Source organism: Cynocephalus volans, chromosome 10 (genome assembly GCF_027409185.1).
Source record: "Cynocephalus volans isolate mCynVol1 chromosome 10, mCynVol1.pri, whole genome shotgun sequence".
Classification (NCBI taxonomy): Eukaryota; Metazoa; Chordata; class Mammalia; order Dermoptera; family Cynocephalidae; genus Cynocephalus; species Cynocephalus volans.
In genome coordinates, this window is record NC_084469.1 from 113,989,858 (window position 1) to 114,010,222 (window position 20,365).

At 58.4% G+C, this 20,365-nt stretch overlaps 1 protein-coding gene across 2 annotated transcripts in view; it reads left to right on the forward strand.

The window, feature by feature from the left end:
- Positions 1-18,164, forward strand: part of SLC7A5 (solute carrier family 7 member 5) — a 36,734-nt gene extending 18,570 nt beyond the window's left edge. Inside the window, exons 3-10 of one of the 2 annotated variants that reach the window (XM_063111768.1) lie at positions 6,752-6,857; positions 7,736-7,780; positions 8,334-8,457; positions 8,896-8,999; positions 9,507-9,603; positions 10,996-11,145; positions 13,331-13,508; positions 14,769-18,164. In XM_063111768.1, coding sequence (XP_062967838.1) covers positions 6,752-6,857; positions 7,736-7,780; positions 8,334-8,457; positions 8,896-8,999; positions 9,507-9,603; positions 10,996-11,145; positions 13,331-13,508; positions 14,769-14,824 — 860 coding nt within the window. In that variant the 3' untranslated portion in view covers positions 14,825-18,164. The remainder of the gene's footprint in view (positions 1-6,751; positions 6,858-7,735; positions 7,781-8,333; positions 8,458-8,895; positions 9,000-9,506; positions 9,604-10,995; positions 11,146-13,330; positions 13,509-14,768) is intronic. The other variant, XM_063111769.1, reaches the window with a different exon arrangement.
- Positions 18,165-20,365: the final 2,201 nt, after the last annotated feature.

The following is a 20,365-nucleotide window of genomic DNA, read 5'->3' on the forward strand; positions in this document are numbered from 1 at the left end:
GTGACCCTTAGCTGAGCAGAGCAGCGTGGTGGCTGGAGGGCCCCAGAGGGCCCCAGGCAGGATCCTCGAGGTGCCTCAGTGGGACTCGGAGCCCAGCCTGCTATCCGACCCCCAGATTGGGTCCGTGGACTTCTGGGGAACCCTGTGTGGCCCTCCCCAAGAGACAGGGCAGGGCGGGAGCTGGACTTGCAGCCCACCTGGGACCCCAGCTCTTCCACGCCCTGACGGGGACGGTTCATTTGAGCCCCGGTGTCCTCCCTGGAGGATGCATGATTGTCCCTCACAGGAAGGAGGTAAGGCACACTGAGTGCCTGGCACAGGGAGGCCATTGCCATGGAAGGTTCTGGAGGGGACCTGAAGAGGCACCCCCCAGAAGCCTAACATTACTGCCCTTTCTGCAGCTCACGCCCCAACTCCTGCTGGCTCTCTGCGAGGTTGAGAGTGGGAAAGGGACAGTTTCAGGTCAGAGTGGTCTGGTGCTAGGGCCCAGTCCAGGTACCCGCAGGGCTGGTTTCCAGGGAGCACCCGCTCCTAGTTAACGGACAGCGCCAACTCACTGTGTCCTCACGTGGCTGGGAGAACATGCTGTCTGGGTTCTCCTCCCACGAGGACACCAATCCTTTCGGACCACGGCCTTACCCTTAAGCCTCCACTTACCCTTAACTGTCTTTAGAGGCCTCATGTCCAAGTACAGCCATGCTGGGGGTCAGGGGAACACGAGTCAGTCCGTGGCAGAACCTGAGCTTCAGGCACTGCTCTGCCGGCAGGAAGAAGGGCAGGCTGTGCGCCCTCACAGCGAATCCCAAGTGAGTCCAGAGGTGTGTTTAACTGAGAGAGAAAACCAAATAGCCCAGCCCAGTGCTGCCCAAGCAAACTTGGGAGGGAAGCGCCCAGGCCAGCCTCCTCTTTATGGGGGCTTCAGGGCATCTGTCTGTGACATGAAGTGTCACGCTAGGCCAGGTAGGCTGCCGTACCCAGGGGCCTCAGTGCCCTCACCCCAGATGGATCTGCCCACTGAATGCCCAGAGCAGTGGCTCAGTGGCGTCGGCCTGGCCCATGGAGCCTCTGTGCCACCTTGCAGGATGTGTGGTTGATGGAGGGACAATGGGGGTGCTTGCTTTTTTTCCTTTGGCTATTCTTTGATGCCGTGTGAGTCCTCCCCCTGCCATGGTTCTGTGCCAACTCCACATCTGGGAGGACTCTGCAAATCGCACACTTTGCTTGTGCCACGCTCAGCCGTGGAGCCAGAGCACAGGAGCTGGCTCCACCAGCGCTGCCTCACCTCCCAGCCTGGGGCTCGGACGCAGTGACAGAGGCTGTCCAGGCCAGGCTGGCAGCAGGAGCCGATGGGGGTGAGTGAAGCCAGCTTCCTGTGCTTTGGTTCCACGTCCATCACAAGCAAGCCCTGAGCTAGGGACAGTCTCAGGGACTGTCACATCCTGTGTGTTGGAAAAGGGGGACTGTCCAGCCTGGATTTGAGGTCCAAAGCTAATTGCACAGCAGAAGTGCTGCTCCTTCAAGAGTTTAAAATACAGATGGGCACCACAGCAGACATTAGCTGTCTGGCTTCAGCCAGAACCCCCCAAGCTCACATTCCTGCCCCATCACCATTCCCAGACGTCAGACAGAGCCAGAGCAAAACAGGCATCTGGAAACTGGAGACAAGGAGAGAGTGGCCCGGGATGTAGCCCCCAGGAAGGCCCTAGGCTTTGGATGGAACTGTGTGGCAGTCACTGCGCTTTCTCCTGGAGCCTGCACAGGGCAGCAGTGCCGCGGCACGCCAACCCGCAGGGCCTGGAGTCGCCAGCACTGGCCATGTGTCACCCGTCTTACAGATGAGAGGCCTGAGGCTGCTCACTTGGCCAGTGACTGGGAAGTGGGTGGAGGCCCCAGCTGCTGTGAGTCCTGATGGTGAGCGTGGGGCACAGAGTGGAGACCCTGCGGGCTGCCTGGGTGGAGCAAGGCTGCGAGGTCAGCCTGTCTGCTTGTGTGATCCTGCGGTGCCACACCAGGCATTCATACTCTCCCAGACCTGCAGGCCAAAAGTCCAAAGACTAAGGTGTTGCCTGCCTCTTGCAGTGTCTGGTGGCTCCAGGCGTTCCTTGGCCAGTGGCCACATGGCTCCAGTTTCTGCCTCTGTCATCACATGGCCGTCGTCCTTCTACTTGTGTTTTTCTGCCTCTTATAAGGACATACATGACTGGATTTAGGGCCCACTTAAATCCAGGATGCTCTCATCTCAAGATCCTTAACTAATTACAAAGACCATATTTCCAAATAAGGACACATTCTACAGTTCTGAGTGGACAAGGATTTTGGGGGACACTCTTCAACACCCTCTATGACTTACATGACAACCACCTTGAACCCCAGAGGGTTGAAGTGGGTTGGAAGACAGATGCTCCAGCACAGCAGATGGGCCCCTATTTGAGGAAGGACTTTTGTGGTCAGTGTGTCCTGAGTCCCAGTCCCTGGAGGTATGCCTGTGGTCTGGGTGAGGCCTGGCTAGCCCTGAGGTTCTGGAATTTTCTCTAGCTGCTTCCCAGCCCCAGCGGCTGGCTCAGGGCCCTCCACTTTCTCCAGATTGTGGGGTTTCCCCATGCCTAGGGCCCAGGAGAGGCCCTGTGAGCTTTGGGCCAGGCCTTTCCCTCCCTATGCACATAGGGCCGGGCGAGGTCTCAGGGGATACAGTGGCCAAGGGGAGCCTTGGTCCTCTGAGTCAGGAGCCAAAGGGCTGGCCGTGTCACCCAGTGGGAGAAGCTTGGCTCTTGGTCTGTTCCCATGAGTGCTCGGCCGTGGGGGCCTCTGTCATTGAGGGTGGGAGTTCCCCCTCCCCTGGGTGGATGGTTCCCGTGGCTATATCTCCATGACATGAGGATTTGGGCCAGTTTTCCTGAGATCATGTCCCCAAGGCCCACCGCAATTAACCAGTTCTCGAGGGCACCTGGTTGCCAGGAGCTGACTTTGGGTTCCCAGGGCTGCGCTGGTGTTTGCAATCTGTAGGCACTATCAGCGTCTGGTGCATGTGAGTTTTCATGATGTCCCCATTGAGGAGGATGCCAGCTGTGGGCAAGCTGAGGGCCAGGATCCACCCTGAGATAGGGCTGCTGCCTCCACTTGGCCAGAGAGGGGGGAGGAGGCTTTTGAGCTGTGCAGAAAAGCCCCCCAAGAAGGGCGGGGTGGTGTGGGGACCCACAACGCGCTGGGAACCATCAGCTTCGTGCCGAGTCCCAGGACGCTCATGTCTCCACCGACTCCTGCCAATTTTCTACTCTGTTCGTGGTGATTCTTTTCCCACCTGTCTTCCCTATCTCACTATCGGCTCCTTGAGGACAAAGATTGTGTCCTGTGCCTGATACTTTGTGCTAAATTGAGGATGAGTCTCAGTTCAGCGTCTGGGGTTGAGAAGGCCGAGAGGAGCTGGCCCTGCTGTGCCCAGGGAGTGTGGGCTCGTGCCAGATGCCAGTCCCTTTCTTCTCGAGAGCCCCCGGCACAGCTGGCGGGCACGTGTCTTGTGCATTGCAGGATATTGACCACTAGATGTCAATCCACCCTTGCCCCCACCCATTCATGACAACCTCAAATATCTCCAGGCAGTGCCAAATGTCCCCTGGTTGTGGTGTGGGGGTGGCACATGGCAGCATCCTCTCCCAGGAGGTGTATGCCTCCATCTCCTCCCCAGTGGCCAGCTCAGGGCCAGGTACAGAGTAGCTGCCCCTGTGCTGGTTTAAATGGACAAGTGTGGCCACCTCCCTGCTTTGTCTTGCTGCTCTAAGACCAGCAGGCAGGACCCTCCCCAGCTCCAGGTCACCCTGAGCAGAGCTGCTAGAGAGCAGGATGGTGGGGCAGGCAGAGCCCTGGGCCCCCTTAGGCTGTGCCAGCCACAGGGACAGCTCTTGGGGGGAGTCCAGGCCAAGTCACTGCACTGGGCCAGAGGACCTGGCTCCCACTCTGTAGAGAGAAGGGGACAGCCTGCCTGGCCACATTTAGTCGGGGGCCCAGCAAAGCTGCAGGCCTCCCATGCTGGGTTGGTGTCCAATGTGGCCTGAGGCTGGCCAGGCTCCACGGCTTCCCTACAGGGCAGCTCACAGGCACTTCTGTACACTGCACGCCCTCCTCTCCATTTCTGGTGGGAATGGGGAGCAGCACAGAGAGACTTGAGGTAGATTGGTTGGGGGCCCCCAAATAGCCAAATCCTTGACAGAGAGAAATGGCCCCTGCCCTCCCACCCTCCCCCACCATGCAGCTTTGCTCAAGGCTGCATGGTCTGGGGGTGCCATTCTTCCCTATGCCTGGGCGTCTACTTTCCTCCAAGGGGCTCCAAGCACTTTGCAGAGAGGGAGTGAGGCCCCAGACAGTCTAAACCTATGGAGGTCCAGGTGGGTAAGCCCTGGCTGCACCTGTCCTGGGAATAGAAGCCAGGTGGCTGATTGAGAGAGATCTGGCACAGATGCCCCCCATCATGAAAGCATAAAGTTAGCAGGCCTCGAGGCTGACCACAGCTGGCTCCTGCCTAAAAAACTTCACGCTACGTCTCAAGCCCCATATTTTATCCTCAGCAAAAACAGCTAGCCACCCCCATGCTGTGATCAGATGCCACCCTTGTCTTCACGAGACTGAAAGCCAGAGGCCAGGTTCTGGGGGTCAACATGTCTGGTGGGGACCCTGGTCACCATGAATGACACGGCGGGAAAGCAGGGTCTCATGCCCCAGCAGATGGCCCGTGCCTCTGTTTCTCCACTTACAGGACAGATACTCCCCAGCAGAAGTCTGAGGGCACGGCCCTGGGGCAGGGCAGGCACTGCACATGTGAAGGCGCTGCACATTCCAGGACACTCCAAAGGAGAGCAGGTGGGAGGGAGCCCAGAGGGCTCTGTCCTGTGCTGCTCCCATCCCAGACCTGCAGGGTCAAGCCCAGCCTGCCAACCAGTGTGTGACCAGGACCCGGGACAGATCACATGGCAGCAGGCCTGGAGTCTGTTCTTCTCGTCGGGAGACCACGGCCTTATCTGGGGGTGGGTGGGCATCACGGAACCCCCATGCACCGCCAGCTCAGGCTGAAGGTCAAAGGCTTGGGCTCACCTGGAGCACCTAGGACAGAAAAGCTCTGGGGCTTCACTCCCTGAACACCATAAGAAAGTGACCCAGAACAGGAACTCGTCCACTTTCTCGGAGGGCCCCCACTGCGATGTTTGCCATAGGAGAGCCTGCACTGCCTTTGAAGGTTTTGCCGAAGCTCCTGACTGCTGCCACCCTGCCATGTTTCCAGGGCCACCGAGGCAGTCACCATGGTTGGGCTCCCAGGGTGACCTGGACTGAGGTAGCATATCTCAGCCTGACCGTTCTCCTTAGTAGAATGGGGCACAGACCCCTCCATTCACAGCTGCACGCAGTCCCTTAGAAACAGTCCCCAAATCAACAGCAGTTCTCAGCCTGACCGAGACTTTAGCTCGTGCCTACCACTCCCCGTGTGCGCAAGGTGGTGTGGGTGGGGGGTGACCAGCGCCTTCATTCCTGTTGGCACTTTTCATCTTGTTTCAAGTTCTCCTGAAATGTTGGAATCTGTGAGGCAAGTGTCTATGCTGGGCTGCCCTGGCGGCCCAGAGCCCTGGGAACCAGAAACTGAAAACTCTTGGGTTGGGCAACCTGAAGTCAGCAGAAAGCCGGCCGCCTGACCCCCGCCTGTGCCTCTCAGCATCCACTGTCAGGCTGGCTTTGTTAATCAGTTAGTCTTTTCTGGGCTTGAGCATACTTGGGGCCATTTCACAGATGATATAACTGAGCCCCCCAAAGGGCCAGAAACTGTCGCCGCAGCCCAGTGACCTTTCTGAGACACCCCCTCCCATGATGTTTACTTGCTGGGTTGAATGGTGGCCCTAGAAGACTCATCACCAGAGCCTGTGAACGTGAGTGCCCCTGTTGGGGCAAAGAGTTTTTGACAAAGGTGTGGATCTTGAAATGAGATCATCCTGGAGTAATTTGAGCCCTAAGTCCACGACAACATCCTTAGAAGGGAAAGTAGAGAGGCTTGCGCAGAGCCACATGGGGAAGCCATGTGGAGATGGAGCAGAGGCTGGCTGGCCTTGCTTCCTGTGCCCAGGCTCTGCCAGCCTATTCTCTTATGAGGCTGCAGTTGACAGCACAGTCACCGTGGTCCAGGGAGGCCCGGGGTCCTTCCCCAGCCATCTGTCCCGATCTCCTTGCACAGTGAGAAGCCAGGGTTCTTAGCACATAGTGTCGCAGCCAAGACACAAACCTAGGTCCCTCACCTCATACCACCTTGATGCTTGCGTCACAGGGTCTGTGGGGAATGTTCTTGAAGGTGACCAGGCTGCCGGCCCCTCCCTCTTGACCTGCACCCAGGCAGAAGCAGACAGCCTTGCATCAGCCACCAGTTCTCCCCTGTATAGACAGCAGCCGGTGCTCAAATTGGCTGAGGGACTGTCTTCAGTAGGGGTCCAGTCTGCAGAGCTGCTTCCCCCCCTCCTGGGGACCCAGGGCCTCTGATGGGGACATGTTCCTCCAGGTCACAGTCAACGATGGCGCTCCCTCCACCCACCTGTTCCCCGCCCCAGAACAAGTCCAGCATGTGGGGGGTCAGGCGGTTCGGCAGGTGCATTTGGTTTGTTGAAATGAAAAGCCTTTACCCTCTCATTTTTGTGTGTTATGGTATTTTGCTCCAGGAACATTCCAGAACTTGTGGCGTGACCTGTAACCCAGCATTCCTTTTTGTTTATTTGGCCTTTGCCAGGTGACGTGTCCAATCTGGATCCCAAGTTCTCATTTGAAGGCACCAACTTGGACGTGGGGAACATTGTGTTGGCATTGTATAGTGGCCTCTTTGCCTACGGAGGATGGTAAGTCCTGGAATATCTGCACCATGGCCTGGGGACGCACCAGAAATCCTGAATCTCGTGGCCATCCAAGGGCAATTCAAGAGAGTGGATGGTATGGAGGGCCAGGAACCATCTCACAGAGATGCTCCAAGCCACATACATTCCAAAAAAGCAGGTTAGGGCGCCCACAGTGGCCCTTGGTGCCCATTTCAGCTCCGTGTCTCAGCCACTGAGCAGGTGGCCAGTAGATAAACCTCAGTTGACTGACGGGAAGCAGTTGGGCTTAAAAAGCTGGGCCTCCCCCAGCCGGGTCCTGCCTACAGCTCTCCTCTGGTCCGCAGCCCTGGCCCCTGCTCTCAGGCTGCGTGGTGAGTGGGTGGGGAAAGTGCTGGAAGGTAGGGCATATGGGGCAGGGATGCCCTGGAGAGGGCCAGGTCACTGCCCCACGTCTGATGCCCAGTGCAGGTGAGCAGACCGGCTCTGAGGTCCTTTTGGCCACCCTCTGAGCCTCTTTCCCTGTGGGGCCCCTAACCCCAGAAGCTCTGGAGCCCAGACTTTGCCTTCGCTGCTCACTGGGGATGTCAGAGTGCTTGAGCTGCACACAGCAAATCTGTAGGGTGGGGTCCTGCTCAGGCCAGGCTCTGCATCTGCCTAGGGTGGGCCTGGCTGCCCCTGAAGAGGACAGAGCAGAGTCAGGAGGGCAGACACCAGCTGCCCAGCCTGGCAGGCACAGGACCCCCTCAGGAGACCAAGAGTGAGGGGCACTCAGGTGTGCAGAGGAGTTTGTCCCCGACCCAGAACTCACAGGAGGGCTCTCCCCGTTGAGTTCTGCGTCATTTTCTCTGAAGCCTATGGGAGGAACAGACAGTGGAGCTCTGTCCTCTAACTCTTAACTCTAGGAACTACCTGAACTTCGTCACGGAGGAGATGATCAACCCCTACAGGTACGCACGCGCAGAACACAGACCTCTCTCGTTTCAACGTGAGGGACGTAGGCTCTTCCCTCTGAAACCCCTCGTTGGGCTCAGCCCAATCTCAGGACAGTGGTGTCGAGGGCCGTGGGGTCAGGTGATGTGGGAGGCAGGGCTGGTTTCTGAGCCCAAGGTGTGGGAGCGGCACAGGGGCTGTGTGACCATGAGAACAGGTAGCACGTGCCCCCGAGACCCCTCCCACCTTCATCTGATGCCCACGGCAACCCCAGGCTGGACCTCCCCCTCCTCCCGGGAGACCGTGCATGTGTGAGCTGGTGTCCAAGGTCGCCACGTGGGTGGGGAGGTGTGGAGAGGGCAGCTGTGGCTCTCAGCGCTGCTGCCAGGTCCTGAGAGGAGGCTCTGCGGTCTCACCTCCTGAGCCTTTGTGGTCCAGCAGGAATCCCTATTCTCACTCTTTTCCCCAAGAAGCGAGGCTCAGAAATGGGAGTGGCCCCACCCCTGGTGCTCGGCCCTCGGTCCTCAGTCCTAGGCTTTTGTGGTGACGCGCCCCTGCCGTGCCTTCCAGGAACCTGCCCCTGGCCATCATCATCTCCCTGCCCATCGTCACCCTGGTATACGTGCTGACCAATCTGGCCTACTTCACCACTCTGTCCACTGAACAGATGCTGACATCGGAGGCCGTGGCTGTGGTGAGACACAACCTGCCAGCATCCCCAGGGTCCCTGAGGGGCTGAGGCTGGCCTGCTGCCACAAAGCCAGTGACATGGAGCAGGCGAGGCCTCCTGTCCCCCAGCCTCACTCTCCCGGGCTGTTGAGCAGTTGTTCCTGTCTCCAGACTAGCATTTGCTCTCGGTAGATGTGGGCATGTGCAGCTTAGCCAGGCAGGCCGAGTAAGCAGGGGAGCAGAGACCCCCACAAGCAGGACTGGAAGGCAGGCTGGGGAGGGGCTGTTGAGAAGCCCTATCCTGGGAGGTCCCCCCTGTAGTCCAGATTCTGACTCCAAGAGATCACTCCACATGCAGAAGCCTTGTGGCGAGGGTGGGGAAGGGCCACTGTGGGGCCAGGGGCCAGTCAGCCTGGGGCCAGAGCCTCATGAGGCCGAGGGCTCACTGGGCGCGTCTGCCTAGGACTTCGGGAACTACCATCTGGGGGTCATGTCTTGGATCATCCCCGTCTTCGTGGGCTTGTCGTGCTTTGGATCGGTCAACGGGTCCCTGTTCACATCCTCCAGGTGAGCTCACCCCAGCACGGCATCATCCAGTGTCCGCACATGCCACTTAACATGTCCTTCAGAAGTTCTCTGTCTGTTGTGTTGAGTGGTACACAAACGTTACAAGTTCGGCTGGCCGGTTAGCTCGGTTAGAGCGTGGCATTGGTAACACTGAGTTTAAGGGTTCAGACTTCCGTACCCGCCAGATGTCAGAAAAGGAAAAAGTTCAAGTAATATAGAAATAAAGGAAACAGGAACTTTGCCCTTGCCCTCCCCATGCCACTGCCCAGAGGTGACTTGGCTGCCTGGGCCAAGTCTCCTCCTGGCTAGCCGAGCTGCTCAGGGATGCAGAGAGGCCTACAGCCCCAGGAGGCCATGGTGGCCCAGCCTCCAACTGGCCAGTGAGGCCCCGACCATGGGCGCAGGCCCCCTGTGCTGCCCACTCTACCACCTCTTCTCAGCATCTCCTGTCCTTGTGCTGGGGATGTGAGGGCCTGGGACTGACCGCTGATGCCTCTCTGTCCACAGGCTGTTCTTCGTGGGGTCCAGAGAGGGCCACCTGCCCTCCATCCTCTCCATGATCCATCCGCAGCTCCTGACTCCTGTGCCGTCCCTTGTGTTCACAGTAAGCCCACGCACAGCCCTGCACCCTCCATCCCTGGGGACCATCCACGGGACTCCCCAGAGGGAGGCTGCCACGTTGGTGTATGTGCTGCGACTCTACAGCAAACTTTGACTGGCCTGGAGTGGATGCAGCAGTGATGGAGATGCAGGCTGGGGACCAAACGGTCTCCTGTTGTACATGTCACCACCTGCTCTGCTAGGTTCCAGAAGCACTGGAATTTTTTAAGTGTTTAATTCCAAAAATGATATATGGTAGTTGTGAAAAAACAAGGCAAATAGCCCAGAGGGGTGTGAGGCCAGAGCTCCACTCCCAAGACTGCTGCTGTCCCTGCCCGCTGCGCTCAGGCAGGGTGTATTCACAGGTGCAAGAGCACACACACGCACATGCACATGCTCACAGGTGCATACGCTCACGCACATGCTCATGCTCACAGTTGCACACACACACATGTTCATATACGCACGCTCATAAACACACAGGTGCGCACACGCTCACAGGTGTGCACTCATGCACACGCCCACACTCACATTCACACACAGGTACACACTCACTCTCACGCACATGCTCATGGTGTCTCTCCCTAGCAGGAGCAATGCACACTGCTACAGCTCACCTCACGTCTCTCTGTGCCAACTGGTGATTCTATATCAGTTCTCTGTTGCTGTGTGACAGAATCACCCCAGAACAGTACCTTTACCAGTTTAGTTTCTCAGTGTCAGGGACTTGGGGCTGCTCAGCTAGTGGTCCTAGTGCAGTCTTTCCTGGGAGGGGGTGGTCCGGATGGTGATGGAGGGCCTGCCCGGGCTGAGGGCCTCAGTCCCTGGTGCAGGGCTGCTCCTGAGGGCTGCTGCGTGATCCCTGAGAGACAGCTGGGAAAGCCACGTGTGCCTACGGCTTGGCCTCAGAAGTCACTCTGCGATTTCTGTCCCATCCCTTTTGTTGTAAGTGAGCCAGTGAGTGCAGCCTGACACAGGAGGCAGCACTTGGCCCCCCTGTTGCAGGGAAGCAGCAGCGAGCTTCCGAGGGGCTTTGAAGCCCCCGTACAGTTTCGTCTCAGTTTTGAAGCGGCTACACGGTGTCTAGTAGCATGCGGGCTCTGTGGCTCATTTTAACGGTGCCCCACAGTGCGTGTTTGGATTAGCTGCAGGCGGCCGCTGTCCACGCCATGCCACAGCGAGCTCTGTGCTTGGGCGTCATCCCGCTCCCCTTGGCCGTGCCTCACCTTGTCCTTGAGGCCCAGCCATGTCTGTTCTCTCACCTGCACCTTCCACTGCTTGCCGAGGCCTCACTGGTCCCTTGAGTGAGAGTGACCAAGTGCAGCCACCCCACGCCCATGTTGCTGGCATTCTCCAGGGCGGCCGCCCAGGGCTCATGTCCACCCGTCTCTTGCAGTGCATCATGACGCTGCTCTACGCCTTCTCCAGAGACATCTTCTCTGTCATCAACTTCTTCAGCTTCTTCAACTGGCTCTGTGTGGCCCTGGCCATCATCGGCATGCTCTGGCTTCGCTACAAGAAGCCCGAACTGGAGCGGCCCATCAAGGTGAGGCTGGACCTTCTCAGGACCTGGCTGTGGGCGGCACAGCCTGAGCACAGCAGGGGCCCCTTGTAGACGCAGGGCCTGTGTGTCCCGGGGGCCCCAGTTCTGGAGCCAATGACCTGCCACAGTCTCTAGGTCCACCCCACCACACTGGCATGCACCCTGTGCCAGCCACACACACTCCTTCTCGGAGCCCTCACCTCCCTCAGCACCCCAGGGCCCACGCTGCCTTCCACAGAGGGGCTTGGTGCGCATTGAGAAGATGGTGTGAATGTGCTTCTGTAGTAGACGCAGAGGAGGTTGGGGCCTGATTGACTCAGTCGGTGGCTGTTTCCTGGGAACCTCGTGAGCGCCAAGCATGAGCAGGTGCTGAGGTCCACCAAAGGACATAACAGGCCCAGAGAGCCCCTTCCCTCCATGGACTTGGGCTTAGGCTTAGAGGGGAGAGAAGCCGTGGTGAGGATGGGGCTGGACCAGCCTGGGCACAGCAGGCATCTAGAAGGACGTCGGGGTGAGCCACAAGGAGGTGGTGCCTGGGCAGGTGACGGGGGCCCGTGCTCTCTGGGAGGACTATGTTGACGGAGCCCCTGAGCTGTGAGCTGATGTCTGGGTGTGCAGGGCCACAGAGCCTGGCTTTACCCCGCGGGAAGTAAGGGTTTTGGGTGTATGTCCTCATGCATGTGTTAGGACTGGACGGTCTGTAGGTGTCCTGGAGGCCGCCAGGCAAAAGCAGCCTTCCCTCTTCTCAGCAGCTCTGCCAGGGGCATCTGGCATGAGGGAGACCATTTCTCCAAGAAGGGGGATGATGACGCCCACACTTCTGTGGGGGGCCCAGCAAGTGCCTCATCTGCAGCCCCCAAAACGAGTCAGGCACGAGAGGGCAGAGCTGTGGTGGTCACTGGCCAGCAGCTGCTGTCGTCCGGCCAGCTCTACATCAGCATGTGGCTGTCACAGCCAGCATCCCTCCTCCCACCCCCACCCAGCAGCCCCCACAGAAGGGCCAGTGAGACCCAGGTCCCCTGCCTGCAGTGAGATCTCCCCAGGATGGGTAGAAACTGGGTCCCGGGAGGGGCCAGGACCACTGCAGTACCCAGACAATCTTGCTCCTTTTTCGCTCCCGAAGTCTGCGGGCCAAGGGTTGCCTGTCCTAAGCCTGTAACATTGGCTTTAAAATACTGCTCATTAGACCCAAACTACAGGCCCTGAGAGAGGCTATTCTGGATGTGTCCAAAGAGGTCGCCCCACCCTGCATGGGACAGACTTATAACTGCTGTTGCTAGCCAGACTGCCCGCAGCTGACCTCTGCAGAGCTAATGGAAGCAGGCGCTAGGCACTGCTGTGGGAACCTGGTCATGGGGTGGGTGTCTGTTCCTGGGGCCAGGGCAGGCACCATCTGCACTGACTGGCTGGGACCCTGCTCAGGCCTCCGTGTCCCAGGATGACTTGCCTGTCTGTGGATCAGGACAGCCAATAGTGTACACAGCAGTGGAGAACCTGGTCAACCATCCGCTCCTCCGCAGCTCCCCTGCCTGACTTCTGTGCCAGGCAGAGCCGTCTGCTCAGTGTGACTGTTCAGGCTGGGGATCCGGGGATGGGTCGTTGCTTGGCTCTGTCCACAGAGGGGTCTCAGAGAGGGCGGGGCTCCTCAATTACTAGTGGGTGGCCACAGTCTTCGCAGATGTGCCAGCCATGCCTCTCCACTGGGTGGCTGCGGTGGGTGCTGTGGCCGGGGATGTCTGCCTCTGATGTGGGAACTGTGAGGCTGACCTGCCCTGCCCTGCCCTTGGGAAGCTGTGAGAGAACAAGGTGGCAGTTTCCATTCCTCAGTCCACACCCAGCTGAGCTTTGGGTGATCACTCCTGCCACTGGGTGCTGAGTCAAGGGTGAACCCGTACAAGTCTGGTCTGAGTTCTGCTCAGGCCCACAGCCCAGTGCGTGGGGCAGACACAGAGAAAGGAAGTCAGATCCAGGGGACACCAGAACCAAGCTGCAGGGGTCATGCGGGTTCCAGGAGGGCAGAAGGTTGTCCAGGGAGGGGTGGGCACGGAGCCTGAGGCACAGGTGTATTCAGGAGTCCAAGGAAGGTGAGGCTGCAGCAAGGGCCCGTGGCCGCCCGCGGGTCTACACGGCTCATCACGCAGGTCGCGCGTCCGCTGCCCGCTGTCCCATCGCCCTGTCTCCATTCTAGGTGAACCTCGCCCTCCCAGTCTTCTTCATCCTGGCTTGCCTGTTCCTGATCGCTGTCTCCTTCTGGAAGACCCCCGTGGAATGTGCCATTGGCTTTGCCATCACCCTTAGTGGGCTGCCCATCTACTTCGTCGGTGTCTGGTGGAGGGACAAGCCCAAGTGGCTGTTCCAGGGCATCTGTGAGTACCTTCTGCCGCCATCCTCCCTCTGTCCCCACCCCAGGCTACTGGCACCTTGGCCCCTGCACGGGCCAGCATTGCTGCTCAGGTGCCACTTGCCAGGAGTGGGCAGAGCAGGGAGAGTGGTCAGTGTCTTCAGGTCCCCAGGGCAGTGAAGGGAGTTGACAGGTTCAGCGGCCCGGCCGTCCCCACCCATGTGGGGCCAGGTGTGTCATGTCGGGTGGCAGATTTTACGGCACCAGGCAAGGGCTCAGGCCACTGGTGTGTCCAGCAGTGACATTCGGCCCATGAGTCACTGCAGTGTGTTGGCACTGACGTGTGGCCACATATTTCAGGGGTAATACACTCAGCCTGGCAATAGCTGATCTCTTAGAAAAAGGGATTCCAGAAAACCATGCTGCGTTTGCCAAGTAGCAAAACCCCACCGTCTGCCGCCAGCTTAAACGCAGCCGCTGACCTAGAAAGGCAGAGCAGGGAAAAACAGAATCCCCCGGGGCTTTCTGGGCACTGGCGGCCCCAGGGTTGATTTGCATAACAAGTTTAGGATCCCGTACTATAAATATGGCCAGACTCCTAGAAAAAGGCACCAGTGCCTGTGGACCTGGACCCTGATTGTTATGTCACTGGGTGGCTTTTAAAATTGCATCACGGCAGCAATGCAGTTAGGAGACACCCCACCCCTGAATCCTGAACACACCAACAGCCTCAGGCAGGAGAAACCCTCCGTCCAGAACCAAACTCCCTGCTCAGAGGGATTTCTCCGTAGGAAGGCTAAGAGTGTGACAGGTCTGCACAGGGGGCCACACAGATGGTGGGCCAATTCCACTGGTGCAGGATCGCATGACTATCATGGAGCAGTGGCGTGTTTGCTGTCTGCCGCGTCTGGTAGACCCAGGTGGTAGCCCAGGCCCATCACCCCCCTTGGGCTTTGCTGAAGACCCTGTGGTGGGTGGAAGTGTGCCACTTGAGTCTCGCTCACCACAGTCGCAGGGTTCCAAGCTGGGGTGAGAGGCGGGCCCAGGACCTGCCCTTTGCCACGCTCCTTGGCCACACTGGCCACATAGGATGCAGCCTTTCTCTGCGTCTAAGCAGGAGTTGCAGGCTGTGCGCCAGCTGGAAGGCCCTCGGGTAGGCCGTGTTCATGTGCACATGTCAGGAGGTTCCCACACATCCTCGCAACTCTGCAGGTGCAGCCAGCAGGGCCAGCCTCTCGCCGGCGGAGGGGCAGGTGCCCCACTCACTCGGCCCCTCTCCCCACAGTTTCCACGACAGTCCTCTGCCAGAAGCTCATGCAGGTTGTCCCCCAGGAGACCTAAACAGGAGAGGAAGGCACAAGACCATTCTGAAGCAGCTCACCCTCACGACGCGACTTCTGGTCCCTCTCGCCCACAGCCTAGCTGTGCCACCAGCCCCAGAACCCCTGCTGTCCGTGCACCACTGGGCAGCGAGGCTGCTCTAAAAACGCTGGTACGATTCTGTCCCAGAAGGTGAATGTCCTCCATGCCTCCGTGACAGTGGGGCATGGGCTGTGGACCGAGAAGAGGTCGGGCATTTCCAACCCACAGTGGGCACTGTCCTGCCAGGCCGTCACTCCTCCCACCTTTGTTTGCTTCTCTGTTTCGTTTATTTTGTTTGTTTTTTTAAGCTTTGGGTCAAGTTGATGCCACCAAGATGATTATTTTTTAAAGAAATGGGGGAGTTGGGTGGGGGGAGAGTCTTCTTCCCCTAACGCGTCCTGCAGTGTGCTGTGCCTTGGAGGGACTGGATCACTGTCACTGGTGACAGAACTACTGAATCTTGGACCTCACTGTCTTGACTATGGACCTGCACTGACCACCGGCCAGCCGGCCTAGGCCCATATGCTTGGCATTCTTATTTTTTTATCGTAAATGTAGTGACATTAGCAAAAACTAACCCTGTGGGCTATGCCTCTTTGCCTTAAAGACTTGGACTAGTATCCTCCCTCCCCAGCCCCAAAAGAGAAAGAAATCTCAACAGCACAGCCCCCGAAGAGAGGGTTTGCAAATCAGCTTGGCAGGAAGAACCAATGCCTTTACCTGGTGTCTACTGGGGGATGGGGGTGCCCAAGCAGATGTTCTGGCTCCAGTGGGTGACTTGAGTTCTGCGGTAGCGCACTGCCCCCGGCATGTGCTTGGCAGGGCCTGGTTTCTGGGCTTGGGCCCCCATTGGCCTCCTCACTGTTTATCTGGCCTTGAGGCGTTGTCCTGAGTGACAGCAGACTCAGGGATGCCCCACTGTCTCCCTGAGCACACACCAGGCCTGGGGCACCGCGGGCTCTTGGCCGGTGCTGCGTCCAGTTTGGGAGGCCGAACTCTAGTCCATGTGGACAAAGCCCTGCTCTTCAAATCCTCTAGAAACAGACAAGCAGACGTGCCAGGGCCCAGGACCCTCGTGGACTCCCACCCTGGCTCCACATGGTAGCATCCCCTCCTGGCAGCCCCTTCTTTGGGCTCTGAACAATTGGCCTCTGTGCCGCCCTCTGACTGGGTGGCAGCCCCTTGAAGCTGCCTGGGGTTGGCTCCTGGCCGTGGCACCGCTGCCCGCTCCCCGACTGCACATACAGCTTGTTCCCATCTTGATTCCCATATCTGGGAGGTGGAGCCAGGCGTTCCTCACCTCTCTGCCACCTGCTGCTGGAGGCTGCTCCAACTCTCTGGGGGTCATTTTGGCACCTCCCAGAGTGAGGAAGCCGTCAGCCCTGCCACACTCCTCCCTGTGCAGAGGCTGCACAAGCAGCTTTTGTCTGGGCTGTTCCCGTGGTGTTTTCTCTCCCAGGGAGGCAGCCGAGGCCTGGCCAGCACTTTGGCTACGGCTGGTTTTCCTGAGCTGTCACTACGTTCCAGGAATTGGCCAGGAGGAGAGGCGTTGTCTGAGGTCAGGTTGCCAGAGACTTGTAGGTACGAGAAGTACCCGTCCAGCCCAAGCGCATGCTCTGGACGGCTCTGCCTTGGCCTCAGACCTCTGAGTTTCTTGCTCCCAGGAGGAGGTTGAGCCGAGCCGGCTGGCACCACTCAGCTACGCTGAAAGAGCTGCTGGGCAGCAGCTCCCCTTTGGGCACAGTCCCCAGAGCTCCCCCCGGCCGGCAGCCAGGGAGCATGGGGCTGGACACTGCCTTCTTGACCAGCAGCTGCTTGAGCCCCCCAACTCTGGGTCAAACCTGTCACCACCTGCCTGGGTTCTAGGACCCCCACGCCATCCAATGGGCCCAGAGAAACCTAATGAGCAGTTTGGGGGTCCTGGGCCAGGCATTGGGGCCAAAAAGAACCAACCAGGCATCTATCTGTCCTACTTGTGAAATAAACCTTCGTGCTAGAGAGAGGAGGTAGGACTGCCCAGGAGGCCCGTCATGTTCTGTCCCATTCCCATCCCGTGGCTCCTGGCAGCATGAGGATGGACTTGCACGGACGTTTCCCCAGTGCATGGAGTCTCCCTTCACAAGACAGGCAGCCCCACGGCAGAAGACCTAACTGAGGCTTTGTGCTGGGCAAGGCCTGCCTTCTGGGCTTGCAGATGGGGACAGTAGCTGGTGCCCCACCTGCTTGGGGTCGTTGTGTGGGTCCAGGAGATTGGATGTTTCAGGTGACTGCAGCCCTGTGTGTGGGACGGGTGCTCCTGGGTACATTGGCCACCCCCTTTCCTCTGGGGTCCAGCAGGGCCTGAGCAGTTGGCTGAGTTCACACTGCCGGCTCAGGGAGAGTGGACATAGCCTTGTAGAACTCAGGGGGCCAGGTAAATCGCCCTGGGGACATGGGGACCCACTGGGGTGCATCATGGGAAGTGACTGCTTTGAGTCTGGTGGGGTGTCCATGGGGTTGCCCTACAGGAGTCGATCGTGCTCCCAGGGTCCCTTTTCTCACTGAGGCCGGGAGCTTGGGGGTGGGGGTGTTTAGGGAGCAAAGGCTCGTACTGAGATGTGGCTCTCCCCAGCACTGGAGGTGAGACCCCCGCCATGGGAGGCAGGTTGGAGGTCTGTGATCTTTAGGGCTGGAGATCCATTTGAGACGGCAGGGACCATTTGGGGGTATCTCATGGTGCTGAATGGGGCCTGCTGCTGGCGGGGCCCCTCATGCCCCCAAGTCCTTGCCTACTCTCCACCCACCCATGCTGGGGAAACACCCTAGAGCTGCTGTGTTGGAGATGGGGGAGGACTGGTGAGACTCCTGGGACTGCCTGTGAAGACTTCTCTTTTTCTGACCATGTTCTAAGGACAGACGTCTCAATGGTTCCTGTTTGTGGGTTTTAATGTTTTTTTTTAAGCAAATCCTGGCGTAACAAGCAAGCGTCTGTTCACTCATTTTGTTTTTTATTTTGTCCTGATGTCTTACTAATTTAAAGGATGCTCTTGGCACCGTGTTTATTTATTTCCAGCGGCCAGCGTTCAGCCTTGCTGTTTTGTGTGGCGCGTGCCACACCTGCATCCCGGTCTGTTCCAGCCACGTTGGGACGGCCCAACACTGTGACACCGGTGGCCAGGCCAGAATGCCCTCTGCCAAGTGAATGACGTGTGTGACTGTGGCGTCTTTTTATTGTGTTACTGGTTAACCTGTTACATTGGGCTGCTTTAGTTGGGGAATGGGTTTTTTTGTGTGGGATTTTTTGTTCATTTTTAAAGAAAAACAATCAGAATTGCAAGTACTGCTGATGGTCTGATGGTCTTCTGTGTCCTCTTCTTCCACGTCACGTTCTGGGTGTGGGAGTGTTCCCCGGGTTCCTCTGGGCCCCCTCACTCATTAACGCAGCCACGTATCCATGCACTAACCGACGCAGCCCCTGTCCTGCAGGTGGGCAGTGCACACTTCCCCGTGAGCAGGGCCTGGGAGGGACATTCAGGTCATGGGAGGGACAGCCAGCCCATGAGCATCGGGTACCAGCACTGCGGTAGGGCAGGAAGGAGGCACTTTTCCAGCTTGGGGTTGATGGGGTGGCGGAGGGGCCTGGCAGGAAATGAGGTGGCACCTTTCCCTTATGTCCAGGACATGGTGGAGCATTTCAATCAACAAGTGAGAATTCCAGGCCCCGGGAGCATGAGTGCCTCCCCAGGTGGAAGAGGACCGGCTGCATGGAATGGAGAGGGACTGGATTGGGGTCACAGCCCTGAGTCGGTCCGTAGTCAAGTCTTACCAACTGGAGACAGTCTGAGTCTGGACTCCTGGTTATCAAGGGGCCTGGCTGGTTCCAGGGGCTGGGAATATAAAATCACTGAAGACAGCAGTCAGCTCCATGGGTGTCAGTGGCATGTGCACAAAAGACACCAAGGAATGTGGTACCGAAAAGCAAAGATGTTTCCTGTGGATCTCTAAGGGGGTTGGGCAGCTTTTCCCAAATGGGCTGGACCTCGGCCCTTTCTTTAGGGCTCTTAGGGGGATATTGCCTGGTGGTGCTGGCCCCGCACATAATGAAGTGCAGGTTGGGGACCCATGCCACAGCCAGGGCCACCTGGGAACACTGTCCCATGAGATGGGCCTGGGATCTGTGTGAGCCCCCGGCCCGCTCTGCACCCCACCTACCATGGGTTCTGGGAGGCTCCATTGCCCCCCCAGCTGGGAAGGTCGGCCCACACCTCTACAGTGCTGCTCAGAGGCAGCTTGGATTTTTGCCATGGCTTCTACCCCGATTACTCCCTGCTACTATGAATGATGGAGCTAGCTGCCTTCTAAAGGAGCTGCGGTGGGGAAGGGAGTTCTGGATGTCCTCAGGGCCCTCAGACAGTGCATTACCTGCGGGCGAGATGATGTGGGGTGGGCTTGTGAAGGCCCAGAATGGTCCTGCTTTCCCCAGTCACTCAAGAGCCCGAGCCCAGTGCCCCTGGCCACCTGCATGGCATCGGAGGTGAGCGGCTGAGCTCACAGTGCCCTCTTGGGCATGGCTGCTGCCGGTTACCTTCAAGCCTGAGAGAAACCCTTGACAGCACCTGCCCTGCAGGGCTTCCTGATGATGTCCTGCTAGCTCCTTTGTGATGCTTGGTGACAACACTGAACTTTACAGAGCCCCGTGCTCCCGGAAGACAGCGAAGGTTGAGAAATCCACCACCCTTGTGTTCCAGAAACGGCTCCGTGCAGAGAACCCCTTCCCCACAGGACTCGGACCCCAACCGGGTCTGCCTAGGACAAGGCTGGAGCCTCCAAATTCTCTTTCTGGTTCCGATGCCCAAACGGCCAGCTCCCTGCAATCCTCCTTTCAGACACGGTCTCCGTCAGCAAGGAGTCTGCATTTGTTCCTTGGTCTGCATTGCTTTCTGTTTTACGACTTCCCTGGGACTGGCCTTCAGCTCTCGTGGCTGCCTTGCTGCTCTGGGCACCTGTAACTGCCCACAGCCTGGGAGATGCGCCCTCCCACCTGCCCCAGGCCCATGCCCACTAGACCACTCAGAGCCTACATTGCTGAGCAGGGGGAAGCTCCATCTTTTCCGTTCTTCCACAGGTACCTAGGCTTTCAAAGTACTAGACACAGGACCTGGGGGATCTGGCGGTTGAGGGGGCAGATGAGGACCTGCTTTCCAGAAGCTTCCAGTGGAGTGGGGCACTCACTGTGACCAAATAAATACCACACACCACGGATTGCTGTGCATGCTCCAGGAGGAAGCAGGGGCTGAGTGAGAGGTCGGAGCAGGTGTCTGATGTTGGAGGAAGAAGGAGGGGAGAGCAGTCCAGGCTGAGCAGAAGGCAGTGTAAAGGCCCTGGGGTGGGGCAGAGCCAGCCAGCAAGCAGGGCGGGTGTGGACACAGGCCCCATGGGCTCGCCCGCATTCCGCTTCAGGGCGGGGGAGCTGTTTTGACCCATGCTAAGTAGTGGATGTTGAATAAGGAGCAAATCAGGATTTACAAAGGAGAGACTGTT